The 18,135-nt window shown below is 33.6% G+C and overlaps 3 protein-coding genes and 2 non-coding genes across 6 annotated transcripts; 3 read left to right on the top strand and 2 right to left on the bottom strand.

Annotated features, from left to right (window-relative positions):
- Positions 1 to 751: 751 nt before the first annotated feature.
- LOC112096216 (probable carboxylesterase 13) lies at positions 752 to 1,892 on the bottom strand. Its single transcript, XM_024179412.1, has one exon. It carries the CDS (start codon positions 1,887 to 1,889, stop codon positions 894 to 896), a length of 996 nt encoding a protein of 331 aa, XP_024035180.1. The 5' UTR covers positions 1,890 to 1,892; the 3' UTR covers positions 752 to 893.
- Positions 1,893 to 10,803: 8,911 nt separating this feature from the next.
- LOC18035057 (serine/threonine-protein kinase SRK2E) lies at positions 10,804 to 14,803 on the top strand. 2 transcript variants are annotated; one of them, XM_006423015.2, is made up of 8 exons: positions 10,805 to 11,466; positions 11,969 to 12,145; positions 12,222 to 12,275; positions 12,385 to 12,477; positions 12,706 to 12,798; positions 13,278 to 13,382; positions 13,486 to 13,584; positions 14,125 to 14,762. In XM_006423015.2, the coding sequence occupies exons 1-8, from the start codon at positions 11,290 to 11,292 to the stop codon at positions 14,416 to 14,418; spliced, it is 1,092 nt and encodes a 363-aa protein (XP_006423078.1). In that variant the 5' UTR covers positions 10,805 to 11,289; the 3' UTR covers positions 14,419 to 14,762. The 2 variants fall into 2 exon arrangements, with proteins under 2 accessions (XP_006423077.1, XP_006423078.1); XM_006423014.2 differs by lacking the exon at positions 13,486 to 13,584 and having other exon boundaries at positions 10,804 to 11,466; positions 14,125 to 14,803.
- A 10-nt stretch (positions 14,804 to 14,813) lies between these two features.
- On the top strand, positions 14,814 to 14,887 carry TRNAV-CAC. Its single transcript has one exon. It is a non-coding gene; the product is annotated as a tRNA-Val (tRNA).
- A 65-nt stretch (positions 14,888 to 14,952) lies between these two features.
- Positions 14,953 to 15,024, bottom strand: TRNAW-CCA. The gene has a single exon. It is a non-coding gene; the product is annotated as a tRNA-Trp (tRNA).
- A 225-nt stretch (positions 15,025 to 15,249) lies between these two features.
- LOC18035070 (methylesterase 10) lies at positions 15,250 to 17,205 on the top strand. Its single transcript, XM_006423016.2, has 3 exons — positions 15,250 to 15,765; positions 16,155 to 16,286; positions 16,851 to 17,205. Exons 1-3 carry the CDS (start codon positions 15,313 to 15,315, stop codon positions 17,133 to 17,135), a joined length of 870 nt encoding a protein of 289 aa, XP_006423079.1. The 5' UTR covers positions 15,250 to 15,312; the 3' UTR covers positions 17,136 to 17,205.
- The last annotated feature ends 930 nt before the right edge of the window (positions 17,206 to 18,135 follow it).

Below are 18,135 nucleotides of genomic sequence, written 5' to 3' on the forward strand. Positions count from 1 at the left end.
TTTATAATATTTTATAAACGAAATCTTTTTTTATACCTGCCAACAATGGACAAACCTTAATATTAAGGAAGATAAAGACTATAAGATATTTTTGGTAATATTTTTTTTAAGGGTACGGTGTATGAAAAAAAAAAAAAGATACAATGAGAGATAGAAATTATTTTAAAATTTTCAGTGGGATTAACTAATAAGTGGGGGATGATGAGTAAAAAAATACTGATAGTCAAATATCATCACTCTTTTAATAAATTTTCATAAAAAAAGAATTAAGTATGTCATATCACCATTCACAATACGAAAACATGATACTTGATGTAAGATAAAATTTTGAGATGGCCATGGACTCTTATATATATCAAGTGTTAAACATTGAAAATAATTTTCCAAAATTCAAAACAAAAATGCCGGCAAAACCTAAATGAATTGACAATGCATAGTTGTCGTCCATTGGACTAATTATTATTACAAGCAAGCAAAGCCTTGGGTTCAAGCAAAACAAGAACCTGAAAACAACCCCATAGTATTATACTATTTTAGTCTAATTCAAAGAAAATTACACCTACACTGATATTGATTTTAAAGAAAATTAGCACGTCCTCACGATCAAATTCTTAGTGGGAGTCATCAATTTTATAATATTTTATCAACCAGATCTTTTTTTTTTTTTTTTTTTTTTTAGTTGCCAACATTGGATAATTCATTGGATGCATATATATATATATATATGCATACATATATATATAATGCCGGTAAATCCTAAATGAATCTCGTCCATTGACTAATTATTATTACAAGCAAGCAAAGCCTAGCCTTGGATTCTAGCAAAACAAGAATCTGAAAACAACCCCATACTATTATACTCATATTAGTCTTTTTCAAGAATCTGATATTATTCAAGGCTTATCCTGGTGATTGAAGAAAGAAGCAATTTGCTGGAGCATAACCCTAGCATTTTCGGAATTCGGATTGAACAAATGGAACACATGCGATTCTCCTTTAGTCTCAACAATCTCCACGCGGCCTTTCCACCCACTCTCCTTCAACTTCTCGTAGTAAAGCCATCCCCTGGCAGCCAGCTTATCCTTCTCCGCAACGAACACCAGCACCCTGGCGCACCCCATGCTCGCCAGGCTCGAACCCTCCACGCACGGGTTAATCCACGGATCATCGCACCCGTTGGTTTCACTACGATAACCCATCCGCCAAATCCCATCGAAAAACGCTCTGTGCTTCGCATCAGTCGTCTCATTGCCAACAGGCGTGCTCCCCCAGAAGTACGGATGCACCAAAACAATCCCAGCGACGTTAAACCCGTCGAGAATTTCACGACCGTTTCTGATCCCCATGTGGTGGGCTATGTTAGCGCCGGCACTGTCCCCTGCGAAGAACACCCGCTGAAAGTCAGCGTAGCGGTTAAGCCAATCTTCGGGGCCGCTTCCGTTAACATGGGAGGCAACCCATTTGATTGCAGCCCACGAGTCATCGTGAGCGCAAGGGACGGGATTCTCCGGGGCTCTCCGGTAGTCAACCGAGACGGCGACGACGTTACATGCGGAGACTAAGGCGTTGAGGTAGCTGTGGTAAAAAGGGGAGAAGGCAGTCTCGATGCAGAAGCCTCCGCCGTGGATGTAAACAAGAAGGGGGAGTTTGTTATTGTTATTATTGTTATTCGTGCCTTTCGGGAGGTAAAGCCGAGCGGATAGAGCATTGCTGTTGTTGCTATTTTGAGGAGAATACACAACGTCTTTGGAATCAACGTTCGTTTTGGGATCAAATGATGGGGGAACGGTATCATTCCCCACGAACCTCTCTACTCTGCCGTCTTTGTATACTCTTATCAAAGGAGAGAACTCATAGGCGATTTCTGATGATGGCTTGGTAGAATCCATCGAAGCAGACGGAAACAGAGAACAGAAAGGGCTCTTTAAATAGAGGGGACGACCAATATGCCCACACGGGTTTTGCGAGCTAAGTCAATATTTTTACTATTTTTTAGGAGGGTAAAATTAGTAGTTCTTAAATAGGAACATAAAATTAATTAAATTTTCACACTATTGTATATATAAGATTATGAAGAATTAAGTGTAAGCGAATTCAACGCAGGATCCAAAATCAAATGGAGAAAGACATGCATACGTTGGGACAGGTCTGATGGTTCCCATGATCCACGACTTTTTTTCGTTTTAAAATAAATGTGCGAACGTTAAAATGGTGGTATACCGTATACTGCCGTCTGCAGACTTTTTCTGCCGGCCTTGCAAGTTCAGCAAGTCTTGGACTCTTTTGTAATAGGCAAAAAAACGAATTTTAATAACAGTCGTAAGTGTTTAATAAATTATATTAACATTCAGATGACTGAAATGAAAATAATGTTAAATAAAAATTATTTAAATGTTTATAAATATATTTATAAAATATTTTATTATGTATGTATGTATAATAATTAAAAATTATAATAAATAATTTTATATTTTTATCTTATCATTTCAATATGATTTGCAATAATAATAATCTCTTTAAATTTAATGATTTTATTTTATAACTAAATAAGGATAATTTTAAATTTTTATACTATATGTGAGAATAAATACGAAATTGTATTAAGTAAACATTGATTCTTAAAATCATATTTTGAAAAACTATTATTTCTCTATTTTTTAAAATCTGTTGTGGGACTGGAGTATTTTTGTCATAATAATTTTTTTTAAAAAAATTCAAACACAAAAAATAACTTTTAGTTTCTTAAAATCATCTTTGAACTTTTTAAAAGTAATCGCAAATGGGTCGTTAATTTTGTGATGCTCACTATTTTATATCCTAATTTTGTTGGTATGTATATTATAAGAATATTATTATGGACTAGAGGATTACTTTGTAAATTCATATTATTTTAATGATAATGAAAGAAATTTATATTGTGCAAGTAAAATAAAATTAAAGAGAAAAAGAAAATATAAATGAGGTTAATCATATTTATATTTATTCTTAAATGTATTATAATATAATAGAGATTTTATAAGATTAACGAAGGGTGCCGATGGTCGAACTCAAAAAAAAAAAAAGAAAAGCTTCAATTACTTATTTTCTTTGGACGTGCATGAGCTTTGACCGCGAATCTTCAAATCACAAATTTGACTAAAGAAAAAAGAGAAAATTTCGGCAGCTCTTGCTTATACTTTTCGTTTCATCCAATCAAGCTACTGACCAAAAAAAAAAAAAAGAGAAAGAAAAAAAAAATCAAATACTCTTTTCCTTTAATTAATTGTTTAATAAATATACACGTCTTTTGACAATAACCGTGGAGACTGGAGAACCAATCTCTCCATTTATAACTTTTAATCAATCGACGTTGACATCCGTTGAAGAGTGGGATGACGTCATATGACCGCCTTTAACAAAACGCCGCTATTTTTTTCCTATCGTTTAAAAATACTATTTTAAATTAAAAATCGTTTTTTTTTTTTTAAAAATATTGCAACTAACAATTGGGCCATTAACACCATCAAAATCTATTAGAAGCACAATGGTTGATTGATACAAAACAGAAATTTTAGGTGTTGCAGAGCCACCGTAAAAATTTGCATTAATTTTTTCCTCAATCCTCGGTTAAATAATGTACGTGACAGTTCTTTTGTGAGATATGAATGGGCATCGCATCCAAGTTTGTTTTTATTTTTATTTTTTAAGACCACAAAAGCTGGGTCTTATTTTGCTTTCTTTTTCTCTTTCAGCGTACGAGGCATCCATCGCATTTATGGGCTAACAAGTAAACAAGCGAGGCTTCTTCCTCTGACAGCCCATTTGGCAAAAATCAATAATTTCGGGCCCTACTTCTTAAAGAATGTGGGCACAAAAGTGAAAAACCTAGCAGCCAACGACTTTTCGGATATAACAATGCAAATGAATACACCAAGGCTACGTTTGGAAGATAAGATTGGATTGAATTAGCTTTTACGATTAGATTAGATTAGATTATATTGGATTACATCGAATTAAATATAGTTCTATCTTTTATTTGGTACATGTCGGATAGGATTATAATAGTGTTATTCTATGTTTGGCATTTTACAGGACTGGATAATAAAAATAATAATAATTAATAGAAAAATTAAGTGAAATGCCATATGCTTAAATTTTGACAATAACTTTTGAATAAAATTTGCCTTCTATAAATGAAATCAATAATAATAAATAAAATACAGCACCTGATTCAATAATATTCCACATCTCAATATGTAACAACATATATAACCAGTACCTCCAATATATACCATTATCGAAAAATATAAATTTCACAAACTATAGAGCAACAATTCAATCTAAATAAGATACAATTTCTGATATAATATATTTAATTACATAAGACAACAACAAAACAACTATTTATAAAGTATTTGATACATCATACATGTTCATCATTAAGCCACTTTAACATGTGGTTAAATACTTACAAAAAAAATGGTGGGTATCATTTGTTAAAAACAATTTAGAATCACCCACAAACAAAATATAATTCATATCATCAATTACAAAAAATATGTCATCATCACGTTCATAGACCTACCATATACGGTTAATCTTTTGTACAAAAAGGATCCCAAAATACCTCCCTTAATCAATCATCGTACCCACCTAAGATAAGTTCTTCAAGAAACTCCTTTCTTTCTTCATCATTTTGCATCGTCCTAAATATTTCTGCATGTTCTGGTTGTTTCAGCAACATCTTTTGCACCCTAACTCTTTGATGTAGTAAAAGGTTCATTTTTATCAACATGTCAGCACCAACTTGTGAATTGGTACTTTCATTCGATAGCTTACCAACAAGATTATTCACATTTTGATTTGACTTTTCCATCACGTCCTGAAATACGCATGCAAATTTTTCCAAGCTTCCAACCAATAGATCAATTGATGTAGCCCGCTTCCTTTTAGATGATTTTGTTTGACCTTGGTCCATTGACACGGGAGCAAAGGACAATCAATAACAAATGTTTGCATGTAATGATACACAGGAGTTGTGGAACATGTTATCCATGTGCATATATATATAATAAAAAGCCACCAACAGCCGTATAGGTGAATGAACTTTCAATCCTTACTTATATATAGTAAAAATAATTCAATTAATTTTCATAATCAAGCACAAATTGGACGGTGCACTTGACATACTGGAATAAAATTAGGCAAATGACATGTCTTCATAATTCAGTTAATTAAAATAAATTGAAGAGAATAAAGTAACGTACAATTGATAATAATAAGGTCCAAATGAAACAAAACTGTTATGAGGGAGAAAAATAATAAAAACCCACCAACATCTAAACAATATACATTGGCAATGCAAAAATTAAAGGAATATTACTGTAAGTTTGGAAAAAGTAAGCAAAATAATTAAGATTTAAGTAGGGAAAGCATATAGATTCACTTACTGATTGAAGGAGAAAGTTGAGTTTTCAATTCCTGCAACCAAGCCAACAACAAAAGAAAAAGGGAAAAAAAGTCAAGTTTAAGATCCATACTTGAAGCCCCAATTTAATTGGAAGATAAGAATCAATTTAAATAATATTTTGAGTACATTTGATTGTTGCTCAGATCATCTAAAACAATTTTTGGAGAATCAAGATTTATTGAGGAAGGAAGATGTGCGTGCTCTGCATTTGTTTGAGAGTAATTGTAATTGGTTTGCTTTCAGCTTGATGAAAGAGAAGAGATGATTATAGATTCACTAGATTTTTTTATCCAAGATAAACCCACCTAAAAAAGGGGATTGATAATCCCAAGAATATGGGATAAAAAATTGGGTTTATTTTTTAATCTTTACAGCCAAACATGGCTATGGATGGGATTAATATTTTTAGTCCTGAAAATTAGTCTTATCCTACCTTTATCCCAGCAGCCAAATGTAGCCCAATAGTCATGACTCATAAGTTCTTATGAGATTGTAGGTGTTGTAGTATAACGACGTGGCTAGCTGCGCTCGAACAAGGATTTCCTTATCGTGAGTGAGGAGCAGTATAGCGTCCATGAGCAGGAGTCTTCTGCTTGACACCGAGGAGATCCTCTGCTGGGGCCAAGGAATAAGCAGGAGTTTTCTGCTAGACACCGAGGATATCTTCTGTTGGGGTCAAGGCCGGAAGACCTGGTCAATGGCAGTTGTCAGAACGTGTGCTACTTTCCGAGAGTCCAAGCACGAGGCCCACTCAGCCACAATCACAACGCTCGAGCATCCACGACCGGGGACTAGGTAAAGTGGTGAACGTGGGTCATGGAGACCGAATTCTTAGGAGGGCTATAAAAGGGGCCTCCAAAAAAGGTAAAGGGGTTAGATACTAAGTGTTTTGGAAATTATTAGAGAGCCACGATATCAGTGGTAAAGTTTTTTCAAAGTTAGCCCAGATTACTAACTTGAGTGTCGGAGGATTTGCACCGGGAAAATCTCTGGCGTTCTCTGACTGGTTTTTGTGTGTGTAAGAGTTCACAGAGGAGAAGCAACAAGCCTTGCAGTCTTGCTCGTCTAAAGAGAGTAGCATGAAGTTATCTCCAATCAACTACAAATTCAAGTGTTGAGGAGAGATTCTGGTTGCGAACGAGCAGACCCAAAATCTTATATCAACAGGTTATTTACTTGAGAGACAAAAAACTAAGTTGATGAACATCCACATAATTATAATTATTTCACAATACTCTCCTTTGGATATTCATCCTACTAATAATATATCTCGTTAAAATATTTGCTAATAAAATCCTATGGATAAAAGACTAGTGATGAAAAAATAGTACATCGTTGATTTATATCTTAAAGAGGTGCTAATTGGCTCATTAAAACCTTACTAAAAAAATCCAATGGACAAAAATCTAGCCAAGGAAAATTAATACGGTGCATGTAGTCCTTCGTATGATTAACTCCCCTTGATAAACATGCTCCCCTCGAAATGACACAAGTGCTTCAATGATCAATCATGTTTAGTAACTAATACTTTTTTGGTGAAGCAATCTGCATGGTCGATACTATCCTTTTGAATCTTGTATTCATAAAAAATTTTAGATAAGCTTTATGTTTCATATTATTTTCATGTCTTCAATTTTATATGGAACAATTACAAGAATGAAAAATTGCAAATATGCAATTTAGCATAAGGTGTTTTGCAATAGTGCGGTACTTCAAGACCAAAAATAATATTTTGCAATAGAGGAAGAAAATTTTGTGCCAAACATTCTTTTTCATGTTAAAGATTTTCTTTATATATATGGGAAGGGATATTTGAAATATTGAAACAATATTCATATAATCTAATGGTGGATGACTTAGCCTCATTAAATATTATATTTACTTTTTGTGTCTACCATTAGATTGTATATGATCAATGGCTCAAATTGTGTCAAAAATTTAAGTTAAAAAATTATATATATTTCAATCATTAATACTTAAAATGGCGATCTATTATAATGTTGATAACTTTAGTCATGGCATGTCTAGCACTAATCCCACAGTTATCAAGTAGACATTTGCTTCAAGAAATGTAAATCTGTTACTAGTAAGATAAGACCAATTATTTTTAAAAACTGAATATTTTATTCATATATGAAGAGAAACAATGACTTCAGTAAATTTATTGACAATCTCAATTTGCTACTACATGAATAAATTCTTGATGATTGCGAATTTCTTGCTTCACTTGTTGGCCAAAGGAAATGTGTTATTAGCATATCCAGCTTCTTGCTTCACTTGTTGACCAAATGAAATTTCTTATTGGCATATCCAACTCTTTGAGGATACTTTGGGCTGGAAGAGTTCAGATAATCGTACGAGCTTTTGTTCAATCTTTTGGTGGTGGCATATTTTCTTTAAATTATTTCAAAGAAACAAATTATCCAGTTGAATATTTAATTTTTATTCCTTCAAGGAGATAAAATAAATTACCATTTTAATTCAATCCTTGAAATTTTTCATGTATGAAGTTAATGTTCCTTCAAATTATTTCAAAGTATAAATTCCATTTCTCATGAAATATTTAAAATTTTCCTCCTTTAGGGAGATGATACATGATGAAGAAAAATTATAGTTTTCTAAAATTTTCCAGTCGTTTATGGACAAGATGTTGAATATAATATTATGGCAATAATATTGTTTTGAAACATCGACACATTCACTCAATCTAGAGAAAGAAAACCTACATGATTTGATGGCAATAATATTGATTCATTCGTGGGATTAATTAAGGAAGCACAAAGAATAGTCTTTGCCATGCGGCCATGCCCATGGTGGTTCAGTTTCCTATCTGTGAGGGCATCACTTTCCAGCAAATCCAATAATTTGGTGCACCCTTTTGCCTATAATATTTGGACATTTTAATTTCATCATCGAAGTTAGCATGAAAATGACATATTTTAAATTAATTGTTTGGCACAATAAACCAATTACAAGTTTCCCATTTTGATGACCTTTCGTTCTCCGTTAGTCCTCTCTTCCACCGAATGAGGAAAATAATTGATGTTCGATTATTTTTATTTGTGTCTAAATCTCTAGACCTTTCTTGTAATGTCCATTGCCAATCAACTTTCACAAATGACGTTAGAGAAGAAGAAGAAAAAAACACTTTCATATTTTGAATCCTGAAAATTAATGTAAAGATGATAGAGTGGGCGCATGGTAAATAATATAATCGAAAGTCTTCATACAAAACTATGATATTATATTTGCTAGTTAACAATTTTATTATTATATTTAACACCAACTTGAGCAGCATTAATAAAACTAACAAATTCAGCTTTGAGTTTCTATGGCTACAAATGCATGGTCATAAAAGCTGCCCCCAAAAATTGTGATGCTCAAATTATTACCACATAAAAAATTCATATGAAGATGATTTCATACAGTTGACCCAGTTGTTTTGGATAACTTGCACTTATACCAACTACCAAGATATTAAAGAAACCCCAAAAAAAAAAAAAAATGGAACCAAAAGTAATTATTTTCTTTCAATAATTCAGTGACCATTCTTCCTTTGTTTTGAACTTTGAAGGATCTGATTTGCACTTTGCTTGGTGTTATCCCAACAAATTTCAAATCATGCAAACATTGGCTTACGTATATTTTTGGGTGATGGAGTTTGACAATTTTAGCAAATTTTTAATAATTGAAATGTCTTTGTTCACATTAGTGAAAAAAACTTTCTTTGGAGAAGTTATGAAAATAGACAAAAATTTGGGGGCTAGTTCTAAATTTAGCCAACTTTCTATTTTCCTTTCTTTTATCCCCCAGGAAAAAAAAATGTAGCGGGCAAAAATTCTCTCCAAAGAGAGAATTCTTTTATTTTTCATTTTTTTCTTTTTCTCTAAAAAAAATGATAATTCATTTCTTTCATTATCTTTTTATTTCCCTCTTAGTCAAATTTCAATGTCATTAAAGTAGTTTATCTAATAAATATCAATAGGAAGAACAAGAATGAAAAAAAAAGGAAAAAAAAACTTTGATGCTTCATCTTTGTAGTGAGCACTTAATGTGTGTTTAAATAATAACACGTAAATTTTAAGTTTGTGCTAAATGATATTATCGCGTTCACTAAGAACATATTAACACTTTCAATATCATACGTTGGAGGGAGTAATTTAGGATATTGTAGTAAAAATTTTAAAACAAGACTATTCAATAATATTTCTATCTACGATGGGAATTTTTTTTTTTTATGTTGTATAAGTATGAGAAATAATAAACGGGCTAAAATTATACAGATTGCTTTCAAAGGTTATTTCCTTAAATTTTTTTAATTTGTATAAGATTTCAATTCTCATTCATTTGAATTTTGGAGCCAAAAGCCCAAAATAGAGAGTTCTGGAAAGTATGATAGAAGTTATGGGGGGTCTCACAAACGTCCACAGCTTTTAATGTGTCTCTTTATTCATAAACATAATTAACCAATCATCATTAGTCAAACATTATTAATTTACATCGCATTTATTTGTTTTCCATTTGTCAAAAATAGGAACACCCCGTTCACATTGTCAAATTATTGTCGACGCCTTGGTCTAAATTTCTTCTATTTTCGTAAAAAAAATAATAATTTAGTGATAATTTTGTTCAGGTTATGGTTCGGGATAGAATTCGGTGCCGAATTTTGATTAATTCGCATTTTAATACCAATCATCAGACATTAATCACGTTACGTATGTTATTAATTATTGCTTAGTATATCATATTGATATTTACACAACTCGTATCTATTTTATTTTTTTATGATAACTAAAATGAATTATAATATTTTTCAATAAGAAATTTTATTTAATGATTTTTTTTTTATAAAAAAAAGAAAAGAAAAATTGTGATAGAATGAATGTGAACGAACGGTGATTTAGAAATTTCTGATATTATTAATGTCTATATATAAAAATTTGAAAGCAATAACTGCTCAGACCAAACCAAATCACACTACTCTCCAATCAAACCCCATTACATCAAAAGCTTCCTCGTGACTTGTGATTGTGAACCTTATCCGCAGCTAAACCGCATGTCCGTCATTTCACGCAAAAAACTCAGGCCCATTTACGTAATTTCACTCCGATTAACAAGATAAAATGGTAAAAAAGTGGGAAATGGGTTGATAAGTGATAAATTTTGGATACCGTAGCTTGCATTTTTTGAACGCATACAATTATTGAATTAAGATTAATTAATAATAGAATTAGGGAAAGGAGTTGTGTTGAAAATGTTAACTGTGTCCTTAATTGTAATTTTGGTAAACATTAGGGGACCTAAAAGTCATTACGGGAAACACAAAAATATCTTTACCAGTTACTTCACTTCAACTCATCACCACTTTCCTTTTCTTCCTCCCAAAGGTTTTCGGATAAAACGCAGAGTAAAAAATAAAAAAGAAAGCCATAAAGAGAAGGAACAAAAACAAACCGTGTCTCGGTGTCCGTACAGTTCTAGAGGGTGACAGAGTGAGACTTGAACGTCTCAGTTTCGTAATCACGACTTCACGAGCTTCTTTCTTCGTTCTAACAGTCCCTCAACCAGAAAAAAAAAAATATTCAAAGAGAAAACTCAGTTGGACAGGTGAACTTTTCACGGGCAAAGTCCCATCATCAGTCTCCTTTATCAACCCACCACAATCCAACCGTCCATACTTCGCCACGTTATCACCGCCACCGTCGCCCTGATCGCGATCGTGCTCTTCTTTGTTCCCATCATATGATAATGTGACTGTTTGGAGTATTTTAATTTCTTTTATATTTTTTTGGTTGCTTGTTTTGATTTACATATATATATACGCACGCATATAGAGTGCAATGGATCGATCCGCGATGACGGTGGGTCCCGGCATGGACATGCCGATCATGCACGATAGCGATCGGTATGAGCTCGTTCGGGATATTGGGTCGGGGAATTTTGGGGTGGCCAGGTTGATGAGAGATAAAAAAACTGAGGAGCTTGTTGCTGTTAAGTATATCGAGCGAGGTGATAAGGTTAGTGTTTTTATTTATTTATTTATCATCTTTTATAGATTTATTTTGATGGGTATTTGAGATTTATAGTGGGTTTTATTTTGGTTTTGTTGGTGTGTGTGTATGTGAATATTGAGTTTATTTTGCTTGGTTTTGGACTAATTTACTTGGCTTTCGATGGTTTAGTTGGTGCTGATTTGCCGGCCAATGTGATTTGAATTGGTGATGCTGTTTTTGCATAGTTGAGTGGTTTATCTATTCACTTAGTTCTGAATTTCAGTACTGTTTGTTGAGTTTTTGATATCAGATTAATAATCTCAGTAAAGTTCAGAACTTGCCATCTGATTGATGGATCCCACTACTTAAGTGTGTTTGTGCTGTTATGTTGTGTAACATGATCCTTAGTGGCAAATGGATACTTTAGTTCTTGAATATGCTGGGTTTTCATAATTTCTATGATCGATGTAGTTATTCATCTGATCTATTTGTTAATATTATCATTATTGTTTTTCGTTTGTGGCAGATTGATGAAAATGTGCAAAGAGAAATTATCAACCACAGGTCATTAAGGCATCCCAACATAGTCAGATTCAAGGAGGTCATCTTAACTCCAACCCATCTGGCTATTGTGATGGAATATGCTTCCGGAGGAGAGCTCTTTGAGCGGATATGCAATGCAGGGCGGTTCAGCGAGGACGAGGTTCATATCCAAATTAATGTTCTTTTTGGTACTGCTGCAAGAGTTCATATTTAATATATCTTTGGTCATGGTGCAGGCACGCTTTTTCTTCCAACAACTTATTTCTGGAGTGAGCTTCTGCCATTCAATGGTATGCAATTTTCCTCATGTTTAACACCATTTTGCCACTTTTCTTGCTTACTTGGATGACATAACTAGGCGACTTAATTGAGTTGGCTATATTGTATTCTTTTATGCAGCAAGTATGCCACCGCGACTTGAAATTGGAGAATACATTACTGGATGGGAGTCCAGCTCCTCGTCTGAAGATTTGTGATTTTGGATACTCTAAGGTACCAAATGCCCATCTTGATTTGCTTGTCATCAGTTTTTGGTTCTGTTCCTTCTCTCTTCTGCTGATTTAGTGGAGTATTTTAATTATCTGCTCCTCATGTATGGTGATGTTAGTATAATGGAGAAACTGTTTCACCAATCATCGTGCTTCTTCTAGTATCCCATTTCTATTATTTGGCTGATTATTGACATTTATTATTAAAATCATTTTAATCTGGTTCTTGCAGTCTTCAGTACTACATTCACAGCCAAAATCAACTGTTGGTACTCCTGCATATATTGCCCCTGAAGTGTTGCTTAAGAAAGAATATGATGGCAAGGTAATGTGTGTATATGTTATTTGATTGAATCTGCATATGTAAACTTCTGTTGAGTTTTAATATCGTCTAAATAATAATTAATTCATTTGTTGATTTTTTGCTTAGTGTTTGTGATAACTATATTTTTTTTTTGAATTTACACTATGTTTTTTTTTTTTCATATTTTTGTTCGGTCATGTATAAATAAATGCTTTCTTTATTGTCAACTTATAAACATGGAGCAAATTGAGAATAAGTATTGACGAAGAAAGACTAAAGAGAATTGCTTAATGAAAGCTTTTTTTTTTTTTTATACTATGTGATATCATGATGCAACCGATAATTTTGCCCTGGCAAGTTTGATTAATAACTATACAACATATATTAATGCTTATCAGCAAAACAAGATTTTTACTCACAACCTGCATACATATACAATACATACATACGTATGTAATATTGGATTATGCTGATACTCTGCCTATTAAATGTTTATCCAGATTGCAGATGTATGGTCTTGTGGTGTGACTTTATATGTTATGTTGGTGGGAGCATATCCTTTTGAGGATCCTGAAGAGCCAAAGAACTTCCGCAAGACAATACATGTAATGTATTGCACATTTTCATGAATGAATGATAGTTACATTCGAATACTTGGGTAACAGTTGCATTAAAATACTTGGATAACATAATCCGTTTGATTTTCAGCGAATTCTAAGTGTTCAGTACTCAATTCCGGATTATGTTCATATATCTCCTGAGTGCCGCCATCTGATCTCTAGGATTTTCGTAGCTGACCCTGCAATGGTTAGTATGCATTTTCATGCTACCGGAGTCTATATGCATACAAAATTGCAACTATTAGTTGCTTCTTAATGGTAAATTTTGGATTATCCCCTCGTAAATTGACTATGTTTAGTTTAAATCAACCCCTTACTTTTGAAAACCTCAAGCTATTCTCATTTTTGTTCAAAAGATCAGGGAAAAATGGGGATGGGTTGATGAATTTTTTTTTGTTTTCTTTAAAAAAATGGAGGGTCGATTGAGGTTTTTAGAAGTAAGGGTGTGAGAAGATGGCCAATTCACGAGGGAGCTTAATTCAAAATTAACCTGGCTACTTATGTCCACCTAGATTTCATCTTTCGTTTTGTTCTCTATTTACCCATCTACTTCTTTCATCCGCCTTCTCTCATTGTTCCATAGAGTGAAATGCATGACTGGAGACGGGGCTGCTCAGTGTCTTGTTAACAATGTATCAATTTGTTTTGTCATATATAATACTTGTTGATCTCCTCGTAAGATATACACGTCAAAGTTCTGATTTGAGCTTTCATTTTAATCGTGCAGAGGATATCCATACCCGAGATCAGAAACCACGAATGGTTTTTGAAGAACCTTCCGGCAGATCTTGTGGTGGATAACACAACAAACAATCAGTTTGAAGAACCAGATCAGCCTATGCAAAGCATTGACGAAATCATGCAGATAATTGCTGAAGCCACCATACCTGCTGCTGGTACCCAGAGCCTCAACCAGTGTTTGAATGGTAGTCTTGACATTGATGATGAAATGGACGAAGACATAGACACTGATCCTGATCTTGACATTGATAGCAGCGGGGAGATTGTATATGCTATGTGATTGTCTTAAAGCTTGTTGAACCGGGGGAGTTCAACGGTCCATTTGTTTACGGGATTTGGCTATTTAGGTGTGAAGAATTAAAGAAACCTTTAACTCTCTGTTTGCAGTGGAGGATTATACATGTGTTCTGTGTCGAGCCACTTTTAAGTGGCATATATAATATACGTACTGTCTGTAATTTACTCTTCTGTTATACGGTGATGTAATAAAACTTGGTAGTGTTAAGTGTTTGATCCTTTTCTGTGACTATTCTCTTTAATAACTTTCTTCTGTTAGATTAGATGGCCTTTTGTGGAGAATATGTGTTACCGAAGAGGAACATGAGATTAGCTGAAAAATCAGCATTATGTTAATTTTATTTATTTATAAATATTGTGGCCAGCAACTAGTAAACCGTCTGGGTGGTGTAGTTGGTTATCACGCTAGTCTCACACACTAGAGGTCCCCGGTTCGAACCCGGGCTCAGCCAAATTTGGTTATCATTTTTAAAAATCAGTTTAATTGATAACCGAAAAAAATAAAAAGCACGGGATTTGAACCCAACGTGAATCGAACACGCAACCTTCTGATCTGGAGTCAGACGCGCTACCATTGCGCCACGGATCCACTTGGTTATAGGTATGTCACGTACAATTAATAATCTATACTTTAATAAGTGAATCTGATTTGTCATTGATTAACTTAAAAAGTTGTCCTAAATGAAAGAATATTTCATATTATAACCATTAAATAATGTTATCAAAGTCACTAGAGTACAAAATTATTGTCAAAGAATTTCATATTAATACCATTAAATAATTGTCAAAGCCTACTACCTTGATTAAAGCTTAAAGCAACATTTGGTCTCTGGACCACATATTATCCAAAGTCTGTGCAGAAAGGAAACCAGCACAGATGCATTTGGTACCACTCTGGATTTCCCTTTTGATCTTCTTCTTTAGTGTTTCTGCAAATGAATATGAATCTATATTGCAGCAGCGGCAGCCTCTTCCCACTAAGCATTTTGTCTTGGTTCATGGCTCTTGCCATGGAGCCTGGTCATGGTACAAGCTCGTGGCAATGATAAAATCATCGGGGCACAATGTTACTGCCTTTGATTTAGCTGCTTCTGGGGTTGAGCCCCAACAAGTTCACAATTTGAGGTCAATATCAGATTTCTTTAAGCCATTGATTGACTTCATGGCAGCTCTGCCTCTGGATAAAAAGGTGATTCTCGTGGGTCACAGCTACGGTGGCTTGGCTGTTGCTCAATCCATGGAAAGGTTTCCAAACAAGATTTCGGTGGCTGTTTTTGTGTCTGCCCTCATGCCTGGTCCCGACCTCAACATCTCAACTCTCAATCAAGAGGTACCCACCACTCACCAGTCACTAGTCACTCAATACTTTCTATCAAATTAAGTATGCTTGCGGATGTCTGAAAATGGTGGGTTGTGGCTTTTAATCTATATTCACTTTTCCTCTCCTGTGTTTTTTTTGGGTATTTATTAAATACTTTAACTGCGGCATTTTTAAAATTAAGCGGAAGCATGTTATTAGATTGTGTTGTTTTGTGTTTAGTCATTAATTAACGCGATCATAAAACTTTGAACGACACAGTTTAACAAACACAAGAGCTGATTTTTCTGCAAATGTTTATTTCTTTTCTTCAGCAGCTTTAATAAAAAAAAAAAAAAAAAGATTACTTCATAGGCTGCAAGAACATTAAACTGATATGAGTTTATTTTCTTTAACTAAAGTCATTCAGCAGACAAGGCCCTTTGCTGGATTGCAAATATGCATATGATGATGGTCCTGACAGCCCTCCGACCACTTTCATTTTTGGACCTTTGTACTTGAAATCAAAAGTATACCAGCTTAGTCCAGTGGAGGTAAGAAATTCATCACTCATTCTATATACAGTGTTTTGAGAAATTGTTTACACGAACATTCGTAGTTTATAAAATGCACATTCAAATTTTGGATTCTTAGCAATACTAACGTCTTTTTTTTTTGTGACCAATGAGCCTTTAGTCTAGTGAGAGAATCCTTACATTTACAATATTGAGTGTACGGGTTTGAGCCGAGCCTCCATAAAAGTATTGTGTGAGTTAATTTTAATTCTCCCTCAATTATCAAATAATTGAGTGAAGTCAGTCTATTTCTCACGAAATGTGAGTGGAGTAAACAATTCTCGAATATTTGAGAGGGTTTAAAGAATCTGGACAGCTCTTCAGAGGAGTACATGCCATGAAGAAGGTCTCAGTTGTATAATCTGTTTGTAAATATTAAATGTAATAACTGATGTAATATCAGTAACAATCATGTATAATAATATTCAAAAAAATAAAAACGTCATTCTTTTGTGAAGAGCCAATAAGTTCAAGTTTGTATATGAAACTGCTATTGGTACTTTAACCTTAGTCATTTTGATGATGTGGCGAAATTTTTCACAGGATTGGGCTCTGGCAACCATGTTGATGAGGCCATTGGGATTGTTTAGCGAAGAAGACATGTCCAAGGAGCTAAAGCTAACTTGGGAAAGATATGGGACTGTTAGAAGAGTTTATATAATCTCTGAAAAAGATTTGGTAACAGAGAAGGATCTTGCGATGTGGATGATCAAGAGAAATCCCCCTCATCAAGTGGAAGAAATCAAAGATTCTGATCATATGGTCATGATGTCTAAACCGTTAGAACTTTGGGCCCATCTCCTAAGTGTTGCTGGAAATTATTCTTGACTCATTAGCCTTTCGAGTTAACCAATGTCCAGTACTGTGCTCTCTATTATTTGGCCCAAATAAGTGTTACTATTACTACATAAATTTTCACTTACTCTTCTCCAAGTTAATTATGAGATGAACTAAAAATGTTTGTCAAAAAAAAAAAGGGCTAAAAATTATTTGCCGGAATGGGGGAATTTGGGACACATGAATTAGTTTTATTTTTCTAAAATTAAAATCCTTTATAAAAAAAAATAGCCAAAATATACTATACCGACTGAATTATGTTAAGCACTCAATTACAAAACCATTTTACTAGATTATTTGCTCACAAAATTTACCCTCATTTGAGGCGGACCAGGTGGGAATAGGGGCCGATAAGAGAATAATTGGGGGACAACTAAATCTAACTCAATTTCTTCATGTACTTTAATCGTTCCGTGCCCACCATTTCAACAAATATTTTAAGAATTTCTATCAAAGCTGTGCTTAGAGGGTCGTGACCACCATGATGGTTACGTTTCATATGGAATTCATTATGATTCTCAACTACATATGAAAGGTGAATTAATGATAAAAAAATCGTAGCCAAGGAGTTAAAACTATAGGAGATAATCCGTTTTAATTATAAAACCAGTAAATTTGATAAATAAATACAGCATTTAGTAATCGCGATTTTTTACATAATATTTCCTGAATCTTGTAAAGTGACATCTTATTTTATAGATTTAGATTCTCTCTTAATTTGAACTTCATTTGAAAAAAAAAATTACATGTTGATTGATGGTTAATAAATAAATAAAAAATTGATATCCACATACTATTACAAAGGCCAATTTGGTAATATTGTAGTTTTTAAAATAATTAATGTTAAATGTGTTGTATAAATAATCCGCTGTGAAGAGAATTAATTAAATATTTGGTAAAATTTATTTTTCAAAATACTGTGAGTTTTAAAGGTAATCGTATGTGTTTGGTAGATCTTACTGTTAAATTGCTGTGAGAATATAAATGATCA

The sequence above is a fragment of the Citrus clementina genome, unplaced genomic scaffold (assembly GCF_000493195.1).
Source record: "Citrus clementina cultivar Clemenules unplaced genomic scaffold, Citrus_clementina_v1.0 scaffold_8, whole genome shotgun sequence".
NCBI lineage: Eukaryota > Viridiplantae > Streptophyta > Magnoliopsida > Sapindales > Rutaceae > Citrus > Citrus x clementina.

Bases quoted from the DNA above. Each gene is read 5' to 3' on its own strand.
- LOC112096216 (XM_024179412.1), bottom strand. From the start codon at position 1,889: ATGGATTCTACCAAGCCATCATCAGAAATCGCCTATGAGTTCTCTCCT.
- LOC18035057 (XM_006423015.2), top strand. From the start codon at position 11,290: ATGGATCGATCCGCGATGACGGTGGGTCCCGGCATGGACATGCCGATC. The intron at 12,146-12,221 runs GTTCATATCCAA...GTCATGGTGCAG, and splicing joins GGCGGTTCAGCGAGGACGAG to GCACGCTTTTTCTTCCAACA. The intron at 12,799-13,277 runs GTAATGTGTGTA...ATGTTTATCCAG, and splicing joins AGAAAGAATATGATGGCAAG to ATTGCAGATGTATGGTCTTG.
- LOC18035070 (XM_006423016.2), top strand. From the start codon at position 15,313: ATGCATTTGGTACCACTCTGGATTTCCCTTTTGATCTTCTTCTTTAGT. The intron at 15,766-16,154 runs GTACCCACCACT...CTTTAACTAAAG, and splicing joins TCTCAACTCTCAATCAAGAG to TCATTCAGCAGACAAGGCCC. The intron at 16,287-16,850 runs GTAAGAAATTCA...AATTTTTCACAG, and splicing joins ACCAGCTTAGTCCAGTGGAG to GATTGGGCTCTGGCAACCAT.